A 19219-nucleotide genomic window follows, 5' to 3' on the forward strand; every position below is an offset into this window, starting at 1 on the left:
CTGTGAAGCTGTTGGTCCCTGGTGGGGGACAAGTGAGACCAGTGAGAGAGGGTTTTTGCCTTTGAATTGCCCCTTCCCTGGAGACAGCAGCAAGATGAAGGCCTCTCAAGAAGTGCTTCATCCTCTGGAAACCAACTGAGGAAATGACTTTCCCAAGAGAAGGATCATACATCACTCAATCATCAGCAAACATTTATGAAGCACCTGCTCTGCGCCAGGCCCTAAAGTGAAAAAAACAAACACTGCACTTACAGAAGCACGAGATAAACAATAAACATAAGTAAGTTAAAGAGTAGTTAGAGGCTGGGCGCGGTGGCTCAAGCCTGTAATCCCAGCACTTTGGGAGGCCGAGACGGGCGGATCACGAGGTCGGGAGATCGAGACCATCCTGGCTAACATGGTGAAACCCCGTCTCTACTAAAAAATACAAAAAACTAGCCGGGCGAGGTGGCGGGCGCCTGTAGTCCCAGCTACTCGGGAGGCTGAGGCAGGAGAATGGCGTAAACCCAGGAGGCGGAGCTTGCAGTGAGCTGAGATCCGGCTACTGCACTCCAGCATGGGCGACAGAGCGAGACTCCGTCTCAAAAAAAAAAAAAAAAAAAAAAAAAGAGTAGTTAGAAGGCAACAACTTTGGAACAAAGAAAAAGAACAGTGTAGGTGATGTAGTGCCCAGATGGGAAGGGCAAGTTGCCATATTAAATTAGGTGCTGAGGATGAGTCAGAGTCACCTCATTGAGGTGACATCTGAGCAAGGACTGGAAGGAAATGAATGCAGACGGCCGGGCACAGTGGCTTACACCTGTAATCCCAGCACTTTGGGAGGCCGAGGCGGGCGGATCACGAGGTCAGGAAATCAAGACCATCCTGGCTAACATGGTGAAACCCTGTCTCTAGTAAAAAAATACAAAAAAAAAAAAAATTAGCCAGGTGTGGTGGTGGGCACCTGTAGTCCCAGCTACTCGGGAGGCTGAGGCAGGAGAATGGCATGAACTTGGGAGGCAGAGCTTGCAGTGAGCCAAGATGGTGCCACTGCACTCCAGCCTGGGTGACAGAGCAAGACTTCGTCTCAAAAAAAGAAAAAAAAAAAGGGATGCAGATATCGGAGGGAAGAGCTAGAACAAAACCCCTGGTGTAAGGCCGGCCTAGTCAGCTGCAGGAACAACACAGAGAGGCAATAAGGGGGTCAGATGGTAGAGAAAGCTGAAGGCATCATGGGGGCTCTGGCAGGATTCTGAGTAGATCATTGATGGGCTCTATCCTCTGTGGAGAGTAAACTAACCAAGGGAAGCAGTGGAGTGATGTGTGAAACCAACGTAGTAGTTAAGTGGGAGATGATAGCCACTTGAATGAGATTGGTGATCAGTGGCTGGATGGTGAACATGCTGATACTTTAAAGGTAGAGCCAACAGACCGTAGGTTCAAGGTTTTGCATCATAAGGGGCAATATAGCCCATAATGTCCAGAACGAGTCAGGACATAAAGGAGGCCTCTCAATACAGAGCTATTCACCAAAGGCCTTGATGGGTAGGAAATGAGTTGCAAGTGTGTGGAGATACTGCTCCCCTCTGGCCCAAGCTCCCTCCCACTCCAGTTACCCAGTGTTCTGGGTAGCACCCTATTCTCTTCTGTGAATAGGCAGAGGCAGGGCCACACCGTCTTCTTGGATGCACCTATTATGGGAGACTGGAGTGCAATGGTACCATCTTGGCTCACTGCAACCTCCGCCTCCCAGGTTCAAGCGATTCTGCCTCAGCCTCCTGAGTAACTGGGATTATAGGCGTGCGCTACCATGCCCGGCTAATTTTTCTATTTTTAGTAGAGATGGGGTTTGGCCATGTTGGCCACGCTGGTCTTAAACTCCTGACCTCAAGTGATCTGCCCGCCTTGGTGTCCGAAAGTGCTGGGATTACAGGTGTGAGCCGCCATGCCCAGCCTGGACTTGCCTTTTACCTCATCCATGGTGTCTTTTGAAGAAAAAGATTCTTTAGAAATACTTTTTCTTTCATAACTTGTGTTTTATGTATTACTTTCAAGATCCCAACTACATCTAGGTCCTAAAAATAGTATCCTACCTATTCTAAGTTTTTGGTTTTTTTTAAAATCAACTTAATTGTGGTGTAATTGCACACTGCAGATAAAATGCACATGTTTGAAGTGAGTAACGTTGTAAGATTTTTGTCTTGGAGCCCTGAGGTAAACTTTTATTTCTAGCTGACAGGACTTCCACACCCATGCTCCTCTCGGCACCTTTCACCCAGCCCAAGCAGCGGCGGCCCAGTGCAAAAGTGCCGTGGCCAAAGGGGTGGGAGACTCACTCCGCATTCTAGGCCGGAGAAGCGGGCGGGCTTGGGATGCCGGCAGGAGGCAATGACTCTCCCCAGGCGCTGCATCCTGGCTCCAGGGCACAGGCTCCTTTCCGCCCTGACGCTGATGCTCGTCTGGCTGCCTCTGGTTCCTTGGCATCAAAATACCAGACGACGGTGGCACACTCCGTGGCCTGGGCTGCCTCACCTCGTTCGGCCCCGCCCAGAAAGACCAGACTACCAGAAAACCAGAAGCCGGTCACAGCGACAGCCGCGAGCCTCAGCGTCCACGCGGGTTACCTGGGTAACGCGCCGCTTGGGCTCGGTGCCCAGCAGATGACAGGGGAACCCTGCCAGGCAGCAAGCGCCTCCTCCAGCCCCGGGGGCCTCCAGCTGTGCACCCGCCCGCCCTCCCTTCCTCTCACTGCGGTCGCCTGCATGCGTTTTGACAAATCTCTAAACCCACAAAACCATCACTAGCTCTGGTTTCCCAGGACTCTTGAAGCCCCTCGGTTCAGCATTCCACGCCCCTCTGCCCTGCTTTCAAACCACCGCCAATCTTTCTGTTATATATACAGATTAGTTTGGATTTTCTAACAGTTGTATATAAATGCAGTGACACAATTGAGTGTACTCTTTTGTGATCTGGCTTATTTTACTCAGCATAATTATTTTGAGATTATCCATTTTGTTGCGTTATGTAAGTAGCTCATTCCTTCTATTGCTGAGTGGTGTTCCATCTCATGGATGCACCACAATTGTTTATCACGCTGGATATGTGAGCTGTTTCTATTTGGGGCTGTTAAAAATAAACTTATGTGAACATTCGTGTACAAGTCTTCCTAAGGACACACATTTCTTTGTTGGATAAATGCCTAGGAGTTGAATGACTGGATCATATAGGAAATGAAAGTTCTTTTTTTTTTTTTTTTTTTGAGATGGAGTCTCACTCTGTCACTCAGGCTGGAGTGCAGGGGCGCGATCTCGGCTCACTGCAAGCTCCACCTCCCGGGTTCAGGACATTCTTCTGCCTCAGCCTCCCAAGTAGTTGGGACTACAGGTGCCTGCCACCACACCCGGCTAATTTTTTGTGTGTGTATTTTTGGTAGGGACGGGGTTTCACTGTGTTAGCCAGGATGGTCTCCATCTCCTGACCTCATCATCCACCCACCTCCACCTCCCAAAGTGCTGGGATTGCAGGCCTGAGCCACTGCGCCCGGCCACTCCTGGGACTCTTAATCTCCAGGCCCTGTTTTATTTTCTTCTAGGTATTTATATTTCCATGAAGCATCTGCTTTGTTTACTGGCGTTTGCCCCATGAACATGGGCTTCCAAGGGACTAAAGCCCTATCAGTCCCTCTCACTGACGTGCTCCCACCCCAGTGTCCAGAACAGTGCCTGGTACGTATAGGCCCTCAATAAACAGCTGTTCAGCAGATGCATGGTGGTCAGGCCCAGGCCCCTGGAGGTGGGTCCTCCTCTCCTTCCTTAGCTCACACTCTCCTGCTTCTTCAGCAATGGGCAGGTTCACCTACCCTGAGCTCAGTCCCAGAGTTGAGGACCCCTCCTTGCATCATGATCTCACCCCCACCTGATTTTCAGATACAAACGGAATATATGTGGAATCCTACTATTCTGGCACATGGTTACATTGTAGACAATATTAAAACTTATGTATATGAAATGTACTTATGTAACGTTTCATTAAAGTATATGAAATATAGGACACATTGATACTAATTCCTTTTCTCTTTTCTTTTCTTTTTTTTTTTTTTGTTTGAGACAGAGTCTCACTCTGTTGCCCAGGGCAGGCTGGAGTGTGTTGGCAGGTCTTGGCTCACTGCAACCTCTGCTTCCCCGGTTCAAGCGATTCTCCAACCTCAGCCTCCCAAGTAGCTGGGATTGCAGGCACGCGCCACCATTCCTGGCTAATTTTTGTATTTTTAATCGAGACGGGGTTTCACCATGTTGGCCAGGCCGGTCTCAAACACCCGGCCTCAGGTGATTCGCCTGCCTCGGCCTCCCAAGTCTGGGATTACAGGCGTGAGCCACCGCACCCGGCCTACTTGTTTTTCTTCAGTTTACATATAACTGAGCTTTCTTTTTCTTTCCTTTTTTTATTTGAGACGGAGTCTCGCTCTGTCACCCAGGCTGGAAAACTGGAGTGCAATGGAGTGATCTCGGCTCACTGCAACCTCCTTCTCCCCGGTTCAAGTGATTCTCCTGCCTCAGCCTCCTGAGTAGCTGGGATTATAGGCATGCGCCACCACGCCCAGCTAATTTTTGTATTTTTAATAGAGACGGGGTTTCACCATATTGGTCAGGCTGGTCTCGAATTCCTGACCTCGTGATCCGCCTGCCTCCGCCTTCCAAAGTGCTGGGATTACAGGCGTGAGCCACCGCGCCCGGCCGACGTCCTGTATTTTTATTTACTAAGTCTGGCGATCCTAGTCTGGGACATAATCGTACCAAACATATTTATATTAAAAACAATGTTTTCACATACTACTCTTGGACACTGTAAAAAACGGTTGTGTGTCTGGAACGTCCTCGTTTTGCCCAGCGGCCGCATCGTACATGGGCATCCCCGCAGCCTCCCCCTTCTCCACATCCCCCAGCAGTGCCCCCTACGCTGCGCTACCCGTTGCCAAGACGACCGTAACCGCGGGCGGAGGTTACTGGAGGGCACGGCGGGGGCGGGGCGCTCATTCCAGGCGGCTTCTGACTGGCCCCGGCCGCCTCAGCGTCACAGCCCCGCCCCTGCCCGGGAGTCCCGCGGCGCGTGACATATCGCCGACGCTCGGCGCGCTCCAGCGGACCAATGGCGGCCGCCCGCGGCGCGCGGGGTGCCGGGATGGGGTCCGCCCGCGGCGTGGGGCCCGCTCGCCAGCCCAGGGGTCGCCATGACTGAGCGGCCCAGGCCCGAGCGAAGCCCGCGCGCGGTGAGTCCGCCGCGGCCCATCCGTCCCTCCGCCCGCCAGAGCGTCCATCGGGACGCCCACCCGGGAGGGGCGCGGCGCCGTGTCGGCGGGAGCTGGCTCGGGATTGCGGGCCAGGGGCGCGCGTCGGGGGAGGCGGGCCCGGGCGGGGGCGGACCGGGCCGGGGTTCCAGAGCCCGTCCGGAGTCCTGAGGTCTCCGTAGGGGAGCGGAGGGGAAGGCTAGAGGCCACGCGGCGCGGGGGACTTGGGGGCTAGGGCCGCCCCTTCCTCAGGGATCCCAACCCCCGTTGGCATCCGCCTGTCAGTTTGAGGCCGAAGCCCCTCTACGTACCCCCTTTGTCCGCCCAGACACCACTCGGCCGCGTCCAAGTTCTCCCTTCCACACATGATCGGCATCCCGTGACCTATCTCCCTCCTGAACAGCTGCCCCCGGACCCATCTCCCTCCCTACCAGCCCCCCGGCCCCATCCCCCACTGGAACAGCAGCTCCCGACCCGTCTCCCTCCCTACAAGCTCCCCCGCCCGGGCCCATCTCCCTCCTGAGGAGCCGCCACGACCCATCCCCCACCCGACCAGCCGTCGTCGCTGCCCCTCCCCCGTGTTCCCAGTGCACACTTCCCCAGCCCATTTATTATGGAGCTCCCCCGGGTGGCATCCTAAGCTCCCAACGCCCTCCCTACTCTAAGCCCTTCTCAGAGCCAGAGCCATTCACTGACTGTCGCAGCGAACACGTCTACTATGTCACTAAGCATCCGCCATCAGCGGCAAAGCCCTCCCGCCCATCCCCACAATAGAATTTGGGGCTTGGGCTGCAGATCTCAGTGCTCATGTCAAGTGAACCTGGCCCTTCCACAGGCACTGAACCCTCCAAGTGACACTCTCTCACACACACACATCCCCAGCATTAATCCCAGACTCCCACCAAAGTACACCTCTAGGACCCCAGGGCCACCACAGCATTGCCCATGGGGGGCCCAGATCCTCCTCACCAGCCATGTAGACCTCAGTCCCCTCCACATCATCCCAGGCCCTCTTCGTCTTCCAGAAGTGGCCCCCCCATCAGTCCTGGACTCTCATCAGCTCAGGCACCCCCACATTGGCCCAGGTTTTCCGTCAGCCCCCATATAGACCCCAGACACACCCATGGACCTCTGGTGCCTTCTGCTAAGACCTCCTCTTTACCCTCATCCGGGATAAACTTAGCCTCTCCTCCCACAGACCCCAGCCCAAGACCCTGGAGGATGCTGAGGGGCTACAGCCCCCCTCCCTGCAGTCTCCAGTGTGAGCTGCCATGAGCACCTGAGAGAATGTAAGGTCTGAGGCCCCAGGGCAAAGGGACTTCTTGAACCTGTGGAGCTTCCAAATGGGCCCTTTTTTCTTACTCAAAACTATATATATAAGAGCGTAAATACAACATAAGAGAGCATTTTTGCCTGTGGCCTTGGCAGGGAAGACCAAGCTGGTAGTTTCCCAATCAGGGTATGGGTGGCTGGGTACGCTGACGAAGATGGCTGGCCGGGCACAGTCCCCATGAGTTGCCTTTTCTGCCACCCTGCACCTCTCCTTTCTCCTGGATTGTAAAACCAGATGCACAAGAACTGCAGAGTGTATGAAAAATGCAGCAGAAGATGAAGAGGGAAAAATCCCATGGAACTCCTCCTTTTCATTTGTCATAAGCATTTCCCATACGGTTAAAAATCCTTCCTAAAGATTTCTTGTTTTGTTTTTGTTTTTCCATGTTGATGAAGGTCACATGGGATCCTGACACCATTTGGAGATTCAGAGAAGTATGAAGAGCACAAAGCACTTGGCTGCCCTCCCGTGGGCCTCTTCCCAGCACTCCCTTTCTATGACACTCATGCATCATCCTGCATCCCACGTTCCCTATGCCTCATGTCATCTGTACATCATGTGTCTACTCCCCATGGTCATGTCATGGTGTTGTGTACTGGACACAGTTGAATACTCCCGTCACATGATGGGGAAGGTAGTTGATCCCACCACATTCAACTGTTGGGCACTTTTGTAGTAAATCTTGGTGCCTGAATCTCACATCTTGCACGCAATCTACCAAGTGTTCTTGATACATAAGTGGCCACAGTGCTTTCCAGAAAGGTCGTGACAATTTATATTCTCACCAGCAGATCAGTCCAGAGTACAATAGTTAAAGACAAACAACCAAAACCTCCCTGCTTATTTTTATTTTCACAACTTTTAATGTTTTCTTCAGTTATATGTTTACCATAATGGGCTTGGAAAATGTACAAAAGGTAACTTCTTTTTTTTTTTGAGACAGAGTCTTACTCTGTCACTTAGGCTGGAGTGCAGTGGCACAGTCTCAGCTCACTGCAATCTCCGCCTCCTGGGTTCAAGCGATTCTCCTGCCTCAGCCTCCCCGGTAGCTGGGATTAGAGGTGTGCACCACCACACTGGCTAATTTTTGTATTTTTAGTACACGCGGTTTCGCCATGTTGGTCAGGCTGGTCTCAAACTGCTGACCTCAGGTGATCCACCCACCCCGGCCTCCGAAAGTGCTGGAATTACAGGTGTGAGCCACCGCACCCAGCCACAAAAGGTTATTTTTAAATTGCCCTTCCCACTTTCCCTCTCTTTTCAGAGTCTCCAGTCTCCCCTGCTCTCTTCCTGGTCTCCTCTCCCAACTTGGACTAGGTAGGAAAGGCAGGAAGACAGCAAAGATAACACCATGGGCAGAGCTGCTGCTGCTGGTGCTGTCATCCATTATTATGTAGCCCACCTGGCTGCTTCCATTTAAATGGAATTTAAATTTAAAATTCAGTTCCTATTTCAGGTGCTCCCAGCCACCTGTAGGTGGCTGCATGGGTAGAGAATGTTTACATCCCTGTAGGAACTACGCTGGGCAGTGCTGGCCACACCACAGGGCAGGCATTCTTGTTCCCGCAGCTCAGTCGATGTGTGTTGAGTGACTAAATGAGAGGGAGATAGACGCTAAACTAAGTAAGGGGAAAAGATATGTTCAGAAAGTCATGGGGGTTGTGAAGAGGGCGCCATGAGGATGATGGCTGGGACATCTGCGAGGGGAGGAGCTGGGGGGAAGGGGGAGGAGCTGGGGTGGGATGGCAGGTGCAAAGGTCCTGGGGCAGCCAGTGGCTTGAACTCAGTGCAGAGTAGCCCGTGAGAAGCATGTGGAAGATTAGGTCAGGAGGTGGGAAGAGGTCAGGTTAGTTCCTTGGGGTGCTGGAGATCAGGACAAGGAAGCAGGGAGCCGAGGGGCATCCTGAGTATGGAGGGCCACCATCTGATGTGGCCCTTCTGTCCCTGCCCCTCTCTGCAGGCCCCTGATTGCTGACTCTGCCCGCCTGCCACACTGGCTGTGTCCGGAGCCACTCGGGATCCAGTCCACACACACCCCTCAGACAGGCCCTGTGGCCAGAGAAATGCTCCCACGGCCCAAAGCCCCTGCCTCCCCCAGACGCCCCCAGACCCCAACCCTGAGTGAGCAGGACGCGGACCCTGGGCCAGCAAGCCCCAGAGACACCGAAGCCCAGCGTCTGCGCTTCCGGCAGTTCCAGTACCACGTGGCGGGCGGGCCTCACCTCGCGCTGGGTCAGCTCTGGACGCTGTGCCGCCAGTGGCTGAGGCCCGAGGCGCGCTCCAAGGAGCAGATGCTGGAGCTGCTGGTGCTGGAGCAGTTCCTGGGCGCGCTGCCCAGCAAGATGCGGACCTGGGTGCAGTCACAGGGCCCCCGAAGCTGCAGGGAGGCCGCCAGCCTGGTGGAGGACCTGACACAGATGTGCCAGCAGGAAGGTGAGAGGCGCAGGCTCCGAGCCCTGGGACGGGCAGGGGGCCTGACGTCTCCGAGGACCGAACTGCCCTCCTGCCCGCCCGCATCGCTCCCACCCCTGCCCGGTCCCTCCCGACCAGCAAACCTCTCCTACCCTGCGGCTGTGTTTTTAATTATTTTTACATATAAATGTGCTGCACGCCTCATCTGCCTCGGGTTTCTCACTCAGTGATTAAAGATGCCTCCATTTCCCATGCGTCCATCTGTCCTGTGGCTTTGTGTCCGCTGCTCCTCACCGGCTGCTCTCTGGGAAGGACGCTGCCCGGCCACTTCCTCCCAGCCACATGCAGCGCCTCCTGCAACACTTAGGAATCCTAGAGATCCTTAAGCCTTCACAGGGCGCAGGCCCCATCGCTGGCTGATGGTGGGGAGAGACGCTTAGGTCTGCATCCCGACTCTGGGAGCTGGGAAATGTGGGGTTGGAACTGGGCTTCCTCCCTGTCTCCTCTCTTAGCTCCCCTCTCCCCTGAGAGGGCTTTGTCCTCCCGCATCTTTGCCCCTGTGACCCCACGTGGAGATTCCATCCACCCAGGGCCCAGTCCCATGACTGAGGCTCTTTCTTTCCTAGTGACAGAAGTGCAGGGATTGGACACTGGGAGGCCAAAAGAGGCAGCCACGAATGGTGAGAGCAGTCATAGCACTGTGGCCTCGGAAGGGCTTCCTCAGCAGGGCCCCAGCAAGGAGGGTATGCCAGGCAGCCACACTGCAGGAGCAAAGGCTGGGAGTGACAAGGGTCGGATCAGAGCTCAGAGAAAAGAGGGCTGGAGCAAGGGAGAGGAACAGGCCCTCCCTTTGCACCCTCGGACTACAGCTTTCCTACAGGCTAACAGTGATTATCAGTTTGCAGAACACAGGTTCCAGGGTCCCCTTACTGCCTCAGGGCAGCCCGTGAGCTTTCCAGAGGCACAAGGGTAGCCCTGTAAACTGCAAGGCAGAAGCCAGATGAATTGGCCCTTTGAACTTTCTGCTCCTGGGGCAGAGGGCCCAAGACCACTGGCTTCTGATGCTCTGTGGACCTCACAGCCATCCCAGCCCAGAGCCACCCTTGCTAGGTTTAATGTTCCATGGTCACTCTCGAAATTCTTCATCGTTTTTGAGCAAAGGGCTCTATTTGTCTTCCATAGCAGTGGTCTGCTTTTTACATTCCATATTTTGAGCCTACGAAACAGTAGAGCAAGTATAATGAACAGCCCTGCACATACCACCCAGCACTATCAAAGCCCAACCTCCAGAAAGGCTGACTTGCAGTTGTTTTAAAAGAAATACCCATGGCCAGGCGCGGTGGCTCACCTCTGTAATCTCAGCACTTTGGGAGGCCAAGGCGGGTGGATCACAAAGCAGGAGTTTGAGACTAGCCTGGCTGACACGGTGAAACTCCGTCTCTACTAAAAATACAAAAATTAGCCAAGCGTGGTGGCACATACCTACATTATATCCCAGATACTCAGGAAGCTGAGGCAGGAGAATCGCTTAAACCCAGGAGGCGGAGATTGCAGTGAGCCAAGATCATGCCACTGCACTGCAGCCTGGGCGACAGAGCGAGACTCTGTCTCAAAAAAAAAAGAACCAACCAGTGGAGTTGGCTGAAACCCCGTGCACGTCTCCTAGTCCTGTTGTCCCTCACTCTGCCTGACACCCCAGAGGTGGCCATGGTCTTGAATTTTTCTTTTTTTTAATTAAAAAATAGAGGGAGGGGTCTCGCTGTGTTGCCCAGGCTGCTCTCAAACTCTTGGTCTCAAGCAATCCTCCTGCCTCAGCCTCCCAAAGTGCTGGGATTACAGGTGTGAGCCACCTGGCCTGGTTCCCACATCTTGACCCTTCTGTAAATGGTGTCCTGAACCCTGCTTCAGCAGTTGTCCTGTCTGTGCACAGCAGCCCCGGGGGTCTTGGGGAGCAGCGGGCTCACGGTGTCCGGGCCTCCCTAGTTGGTCAGGGCTGCAGTGCGTATCCTCGTGGGCTTCTGGAGGCACACAGGGGTGTGGAGTGTGAGTGAAGAGGGTACTTGTCCTCAGCAGCCCTCGGTGTCACCACAGGTTCCTACCCGGCAGCCACATGGAGGGATAGAATGACAGCCATCGCTCTTGCCTGCGCCTCAGGGATGCTGCAGGAATGTTTGGGGAAAGTCTGCCCTCCCCAGAAGGTCTGGAGAATTGGGGGCTCCGGGAAGAACAGGCCCCTCTCACAATCCCTTTCTCCCGCACAGTTCTGGTATCTCTGGACTCGGTCGAACACCAGGACTGGAGTTTCGGTGAGGAGGAAGATGGGAAGAGTCCAAGGTCCCAGAGAGAACCATCCCAGGTGAGCCCGAGGGCCCCCTGCTCCGTGCTCCTGCACCCCAGGGTGTGCGTGCCGCTCCTGGGACGGACTCAAGGAAACCCCATCCAAGGACTGTGTGAGGTTGTCCCCAATGCTCCCAAAAAGCCCAACCTCCAAACTCCCCGCCTGCCCCACAGATTCCCCAGGCTTCCTGGGGCTCAGTGCTGGGCAAGGGCAGTGAGTGCAGGTGTGTGTATGCCGTGTGCCTCTGGGCCTCACCCCAGCCCCTCCCGTCCTTTCCAAGCCGCGCAGTTAGGACCCATCCTCCTGTGTCACCAGCACCAGATGCTGGGTGTTGAGAAAGTCCTGCTGCCCCTGATCACCTTCTCTCAGTGAACCCAGGATTCTGGGCGGGGCCAGAAGGAAACGCTGAGGGCTCCCCGGCAGCTAGACCTGCTGGTGCACAGGCCTCAAGGCGACAGGAGGGGCCCAGCTGGGTTGGGAGCCTAGCAGATCTTGGTGTGGCTGGAGAGATTAAAATCAGGGGTGGAGCCACGCAGATGTGTGAAATACAGGGGTAATGGGTAAATCACAAAAGAACAAAAGTAAGAACCGCTAAGTGAGTAGCATGTGTTCCTACGATCAGGGCTACCGTGAGTTTGAACACTTTCTGCCCCTGGATCTTGGTATTGGAGCTGCCAGGGGAAACACAGCACGATGGAACAATGGATAGAGCAAGGTTTTGCTCACAGAGCAGAAACAGGGCCAGAGCACCATCTGCCCATGTGGCTGTCAGGCCCAGGCCAGCAGGTCCCTCCTAGAGGGGACCTGACCTAACAGTGGGGCTGTCTAGATGCCACGTGAAGCACACGCCTGAGCAGAACAAAGGGGCACACATTAGGAAACAGAGACCCCCACATGAGGCACTGCACCTAGCACAAACTGCAGGGACCCCTTATCTCTTGGTAAGGAGATGTTCTAAGCCCAGGGCCCACTCTCAGGCAGCTGAGTAACAGGCTGAAAGACTGCACATGTGTCTCTCCCACTGACTTAGTCCATTCTGGGTGCTATAACAAAACACGGCTGGGTGTGGTGGCTCATCCCTGTAATCCCAGCACTTTGAGTGAGGCCTCATGGGAGGCTGTGGTGGGAGGACCACTTGATCTCAGGAGTTCAAGAACAGCCTGGGCAACATAGCAAGACCCCATGTCAAAAAAAAAAAAAAACCATAGCCAGGTGTAGGGGCATGCACCTGTAGTCTTAGCAACTCTGGAGGCTGAGGTAGGAGGATCACTTGAGCCCAGGAGTTCAAGGCTATAGTAAGGGATGATCATCTCTCCACACTCCAGCCTGGATGACAGAGTGAGACCCTGACTCAAAATACAAAAACAGCCAGGCGCAGTGGCTCACGCTTCTAATCCCAGCACTTCGGGAGGCTGAGGCGGGCAGATCACAAGTTCAGGAGTTCAAGACCAGCCTGGCCAGCACAGTGAAACCCCATCTCTACTAAAAATACAAAAAAATTAGCCAGGCATGGTGGCGGACACCTGTAATCCCAGATACTCGCGAGGCTGAGGCCGGAGAATCGCTTGAACCTAGGAGGTGGAGGTTGCAGTGAGCCAAGATTGCACCACTATACTCCAGCCTGGATGACAGAGCTAGACTCAGTCTCAAAACAAACAAAAAAAACTAGCCTGGATGGCTTATAAACCACAGAAGTGCTGGGGATGGTGGCTAATGGCTGTAATCCCAGCACTGTGGGAGGCCAAGGCAGGAGGATGATGAAGTCAGGAGTTTGAGACCAGCCTGGCCAACATGGTGAAACCCCGTCTGTATTAAAAATACAAAAATTAGCATGGTGTCGTGGCACACACCTGTAATCCCAGCTACTCAGGAGGCTAAGGCGAGAATTGCTTGAACTGGGGAGGCGGAGGTTGCAGTGAGCCGAGATCGCACCACTGCACTCCAGCCTGGACAACAGAGCGAGACTCCATCTGGGGAAAACAAAACAAAACAAAACAAACAAACCACAGAAGCTTATTTCTCACAGTTCTGGAGACTGGGAAGTCCCAGGTCAAGCTGCCAGCAGATCCAGTGTCTGCTGAGGGTCGGCTGCCTCATTCACAGGTAACCTCACAGGGTGGAAAGGGCAAGGGAATTCTCTGGGGCTCTGTTAAAAGGGCACTAATCCCAGTTGTGAGGGCTTCAACCTCATGACCTGATTCTCTATCAAAGGCCCTACCTCCTAATCCCCTCTATTTGGGGGTTAGGGCTTCAATATATGAACTTCATAGAGACACAAACATTCAGACCAGAGCAGCAACAAAATCGAATCACTTCCCCTTCCCTCTGGCACTGAACAGATAGGGCCATGTCCTCATTCTTCTTCAGAGCGCAGGCCCCTCTCTCTCCTTCTCTGAATGATAACCTTGTCTCTCTTCTTTGTCCTCTTGAACAATAACTGCCAATCCCCGGCTGTGTCGGGACCTCAATCCCTCCAGCACACCGTTGACAGCCTGGGCGGCCCCAGGACACCCCCACCTCTCTCTCAGGGCCACCCAGCTTCCTTCATCCTTGACTGAGGTTGCAGGCCTCCCCTCCAAGCCCCCCACGCCCTCTGTACCATCCACTCACAGCCTTGCAGCATCTTTGGTTTCCTCCATGTTTTCTGTTTTTTGGGGAGGGGGTATCTCACTGTTGCCTAGGCTGGAGTACAATGGTACAATTGTGGCTGACTGTGGCCTCAAACTCCCAGACTAAGGTGATCCTCTCACCTCAGCCTCCTGAGTAGCTAGGACTACAGGTGCGTGCCCCACCACACCAGATAATTTTTGTATTTTTAGTGGAGATGGGGTTTTGCCGTGTTTCCCAAGCTGGTCTCGAACTCCTCGACTCAAGTGATCCACCCGCCTCAGCCTCCCAAAGTTCTGGGATTACAGACATGAGCCACTGCGCCTGGCCTTAATTAGCTTTTATAGATAATGAGTTTTAATCCATGAAGGCCCTGTTTTAACTTACATGCGACCATATTGTTTGAAATGCTTGTTCCCTGGTGCCATAAAGAAATAGCACTTGAACATTAATTTCCTTAGCAAGGCCATTTTTACTTTCTGCAGAAAGGGTACAGTCACCAGCAGTTTTGCTACGAGAGTACACTGAACAAAGGAGACAGGGTCATTTATAACCTGATGTGTCCACCCTACTGCTGTGTCCAGTTTCCATTGGCTGGAATGGGACCTTACATTCTGTATTTGTCCTAATTGGCTAGTAACTTAGAACTTTTTAAAAGAAGCGGCTGGGCATGGTGGCTCCTGCCTATAATCCAAGCACTTTGGGAGGCCGAGGTAGGCAGATCAGAAGGTCAGGAGATGGAGACCATCCTGACTAACACAACAAAACCCCATCTCTACTAAAAACACAAAAAATTAGCCCGGTGTGGTGGCGGGCGCCTGTAGTACCAGCCACTCAAGAGGCTGAGGCAGGAGAATAGCTTGAACCTGGGAGACAGAGGTTGCAGTGAGCCGAGATCGCTCCACTCTAGTCAGCCTGGGTGACAGAGCAAAACTCCATCTAAAAAAAAAAAAAAAAAGAACTTTTTAAAAGAGGCAAAGTCAGAGGAGAACAAAGGAAGGAGGAAGTAACTTGTGGAATGCTGAGAAAAGTAAAAACACCTTCAAATAAGGAAGAGAAATAAGCTATAACCTAATGCTTGCTTAGACCAATATAAGCATGCCAGGGCAGATATTTAGGCTAAATTGTGGGAGCTAAGAACATAAAGTACAGCCGGGCGCGGTGGCTCAAGCCTGTAATCCCAGCACTTTGGGAGGCTGAGGCGGGCGGATCATGAGGTCAGGAGATCGAGGCCATCCTGGCTAACACGGTGAAACCCCGTCTCTACTAAAAAATACAAAAAACTAGCCGGGCGAGGTGGTGGGCGCCTGTAGTCCCGGCTACTCGGGAGGCTGAGGCAGGAGAATGGCGTAAAAACCCGGGAGGCGGAGCTTGCAGTGAGCTGAGATCTGGCCACTGCACTCCAGCCTGGGCGACAGAGTGAGACTCCGTCTCAAAAAAAAAAAAAAAAAAAAATACAAAAAACTAGCCGGGCGAGGTGGCGGCGCCTGTAGTCCCAGCTACTCAGGAGGCTGAGGCAGGAGAATGGCGTAAACCCAGGAGGCGGAGCTTGCAGTGAGCTGAGATCCGGCCACCGCACTCCAGCCTGGGCGACAGAGCCAGACTCCGTCTCAAAAAAATTAAAAAATTTAAAAAAAGAACATAAAGTACATTGATTTTTTTTATTACAGCTAGCAGATATTTAAGAATGTTAGCACAGGTCTTTTAATAAATTTTGCTTCCTAAGAGAAGTTACTATTTATTCCTAATTAGATGCAGAGGAAAGTCTGCACCTCTACTTTACTTTTTTTTTTTTTTGAGATGGGAGTCTTGCTCTGTGGCCCAGGTTGGAGTGCAGTGGTCCGACCTCGGCTCACTGCAGCCTCTGCCTCTCAGGTCCTGGTTCAAGCAATTCTCCTGCCTCAGCCTCCCGAAGAGCTGGGATTACAGGCACATGCCACCATGCCCAGCTAATTTTTGTATTTTTAGTAGAGAAGAGGGTTTCACCATGTTGGCCAGGGTGGTCTTGAACTCCTGACCTTGTGATCCGCCTGCCTCGGCCTCCCAAAGTGCTGGGATTACAGGCGTGAGCCACCGCACCCAGCCTTACTTTATTTTTTACAGTATGAACTACTTTACCGGGGAGTTCATGAAGTCCCATCATATCTGGCTGATTTTTAAGTGGCAAAGACTTACTTTAATTTTTATTTGTCATCGTTATTATTTTGAGACACGATCTGACTCTGTCGCCCAGGCTGAAGTGCAGTGGCCCAATCATGCCTCACTGCAGCCTCGACCTCCCAGGCTCAAGTGATCCTTCCACCTCAGCCTCCCAAGTAGCTGGGACTATAGGGACATGCCACCATGCCTGTTTACATTTTTCATATTTTTTAGAGACGAGGTCTCTCTATGTTGCCCAGACTGAGCTCAAACTTCTGAGCTCAAGTGATTTGCCCACCTCAGCTTCCTGAAGTATTGAGATTACAGGTATTAGCCACCAGGCCTGGCCAAATTTTAATTTATTGTTTATTGTGTCAGAATATCTATGCCCGGCCAGGCGTGGGGCCTCACGCCTGTATTCCCAGAACTTTGGGATGCCGAGGCAGGCGGACCACCTGAGGTCAGGAGTTCGAGACCAGCCTGGCAACATGCCCAAACCCCATCTCTAGTAAAAATACAAAAATTAGCCAGGCATGGTGGCTCATACCTTTGATCTCAGCTACCCAGGAGGCTGAGGCAGGAATATCACTGGAACCTGGGAGGTGGAGGCTGCAGTGAGCCGAGATCGCGCTGCTGCACTCCAACCTGGGCGACAGAGCAAGACCCTGTCTCAAAAACAAAAAAGAAAAAAAATGCCCAATACAGCAATGGAGATGATGACTATGGGAAATATAGGCCAAGCTACAGTGAATGTGAGGCATACCCATTTTTCAGATACTATATGGTCACCTTCTCAAGAGTATAGAGCAGAGAAGGGCTCATTTAGGGGGACAGGGATGGTGTCAGAGGTTCCAGAGGGCACCCAAGGGAGGCTGAGACTGCACCGCCTACGCCACCTGGGGGAAGTCAGGGTCAGAGGTGAGCATTGCTGCTGGGGCCACCTACTGTGTTCCTGTGTCTGACACCAGCCTGAGGCAAGCCAGCCTGAGTCCCTAAGTATGAAGATGTGTTGGCATCAGGCAGTTGGGAGGAACCCTGGGTACCCAGTGTTGGTAACCTCAGTGTCCTTAGACTAGTCACTCTATTGTCATTCCCGGCAGATCTCTGCGGCCCCAGAGAGCCTCCCTGCTGTGGGGCAGCTGCACAAGCCACCCAACACTTGCCAGCGTGACCCTGCTGCTGGGACACGGGCTCTTCAGGGTGGCTCTGTCTCAAGAAAAAAATTTTTTTAATTATATATTTTATGACCACACTGGTATAAAGATCAATATATTCCAGGCTGGAGTAGTCTTTATGTTCGTTTTTTCCATTTAACTTTAAAATCAATTTTTTTTCTTTTTTTTGAGACGGAGTCTGGCTCTGCTGCCCACGCTGGATTGTAGTGGCCTGATCTTGGGACACTGCAAGCTCTGCCTCTCGGGTTCACGTCATTCTCCTGCCTTAGCCTCCCGAGTAGCTGGGACTACAGGTGCCCACCACCACGCCCGGCTAATTTTTTTGTATTTTTAGTAGAGACAGGGTTTCACCACGTTAGCCAGGATGGTCTGGATCTCCTGACCTCATGATCTGCCTGCCTCGGCCTCCAAAAGTGCTGGTATTACAGGCGCGAGCCACCGGGCCTGGCCCTAAAATAAATTTAAAGATCATCATGAGAACCCCTCTCCTGCACCAAAACAAAGTTTCGTGGGCCTGTGGTCTCTCTTCTGCATCTAACGGAGGCATCTAACCTGGGTAGACTACAGTTGTCGGCCACGGGTTTCCTCAGCTTCTGCAGGCAGATGTGCTATCTGACTCCCTCTCCCATCCCAGACTCCACGTAGAAACCACAGCTGCGCTCAGAGGCCATCCCCTCACTACACAGCAACTCAAAGGACTCTCTTTTTGGGTGGTCGTAGGTGGGGAAGGCTGCTGAGAGGATCCTTGTTGGCGCTGGGTTTGGCTGTGGGGCTGGCTCAGCCGCAGCAGGGTGCCCCAGCATCCCTGAGTGAGCGGCACTTGTGGAGGGAGGGGCCTTAGGGCTGAGGCCTGGCACCTGCGTGGAGCGACAGCAGCTCTGGGAAGGGGCATTGATGGTGCTGGTGCGCACCAGCCCAGGCATTCCCGCTGCCAGGAAGCTAACACTGCCTGAGGTACCTCTGCTTTTGAAGCCGCCGGGTATTGGAGAGTGGGAGTACAGATGAGGCAGAGGTGGAGCCGCTCTGCGTGGGGCAGCCCGGCTCGCCAGAAGGCACTGTGGAGTGGGCACAACTGGCGATCGCTGAGCATGTACAACCGCCGAAGCATCAGGACGCCTTTTGAGAACTGCTTCCTTAGGCAGTTTCGTCACCATGCATACATCGCAGAGGGCACTCACATACCTAGACGGCACAGCCCATGGCTCCTAGGCTACCGACCTGCACTGAATACTGTGGTGACGGTAACACAATGTTGTGTATTTAAACATAGAAAAGATACAGTAAAAATACAAAATAGAAGACAAATAGTACACTTGTATAAAGCACTTGCCAGGAAGGGAGCTTGTGAGACTGGAAGTTGCTCTGGGTGAGTCTGAGTGGTGAGTGAATGTGAAGGCCTGGGAAGTTATTATGCTGTGGACTGTATAAACATGGCGCACTGAGGCTACTAAACTGACAAATATATTTTCTTCTTCAATATAATTTATCTAACTGTAAGTTTTCGCTTTACATTTTTTTTCTTTCTGAGACAGAATCTCATTCTGCCACCCAGGTTGGAGTGCAGTGGCATGATCAGGGCTCACTGCAACCTCAACCTCCTGGGCTCAAGCGATCTTCCCATCTGAGTCTTCTGAGTAGCTGGGAACATAGGCACACATTACCACACCGGCTAATTTTTATATATTTAACATTTTTTTTTAGTTTTTGTGTAGATGGGATTTCACTATGTTGCCCAGGCTGGCTTCAAACTCCTGGCCTCCTTCCTCAGCCACCCAAAGTGCTGGAATTACAGGTGTGAGCCACTGTGCCTGGCCTGAAAAACTTTCTCTTATAACAACATATTAAAACATAAACAAGCCAGGCGCGATGGCTCATGCTTGTAATCCCATCACTTTGGGAGGCTGAGTTGGGCGGATCTCAGGAGGTGAGGCATTCAAGACCATTCTGACCAA

General features: G+C 52.9%; 1 protein-coding gene across 2 annotated transcripts in view; it reads left to right on the plus strand.

Moving 5' to 3' along the window:
- Positions 1–19219, plus strand: part of ZSCAN1 (zinc finger and SCAN domain containing 1) — a 41995-nt gene that overhangs the window by 7611 nt on the left and 15165 nt on the right. Inside the window, exons 2-6 of one of the 2 annotated variants that reach the window (XM_065535099.2) lie at positions 3572–3704; positions 6992–7030; positions 7861–7913; positions 8557–9029; positions 11270–11364. In XM_065535099.2, the coding sequence (XP_065391171.1) occupies positions 3621–3704; positions 6992–7030; positions 7861–7913; positions 8557–9029; positions 11270–11364 (744 nt within the window). In that variant the 5' untranslated portion in view covers positions 3572–3620. Of the gene's footprint in view, positions 1–3571; positions 3705–5175; positions 5246–6991; positions 7031–7695; positions 7819–7860; positions 7914–8556; positions 9030–11269; positions 11365–19219 lie in introns of those variants that run through there. The other variant, XR_012428059.1, reaches the window with a different exon arrangement.

This window comes from Macaca fascicularis, chromosome 19 (genome assembly GCF_037993035.2).
Source record: "Macaca fascicularis isolate 582-1 chromosome 19, T2T-MFA8v1.1".
NCBI classification, from domain to species: domain Eukaryota; kingdom Metazoa; phylum Chordata; class Mammalia; order Primates; family Cercopithecidae; genus Macaca; species Macaca fascicularis.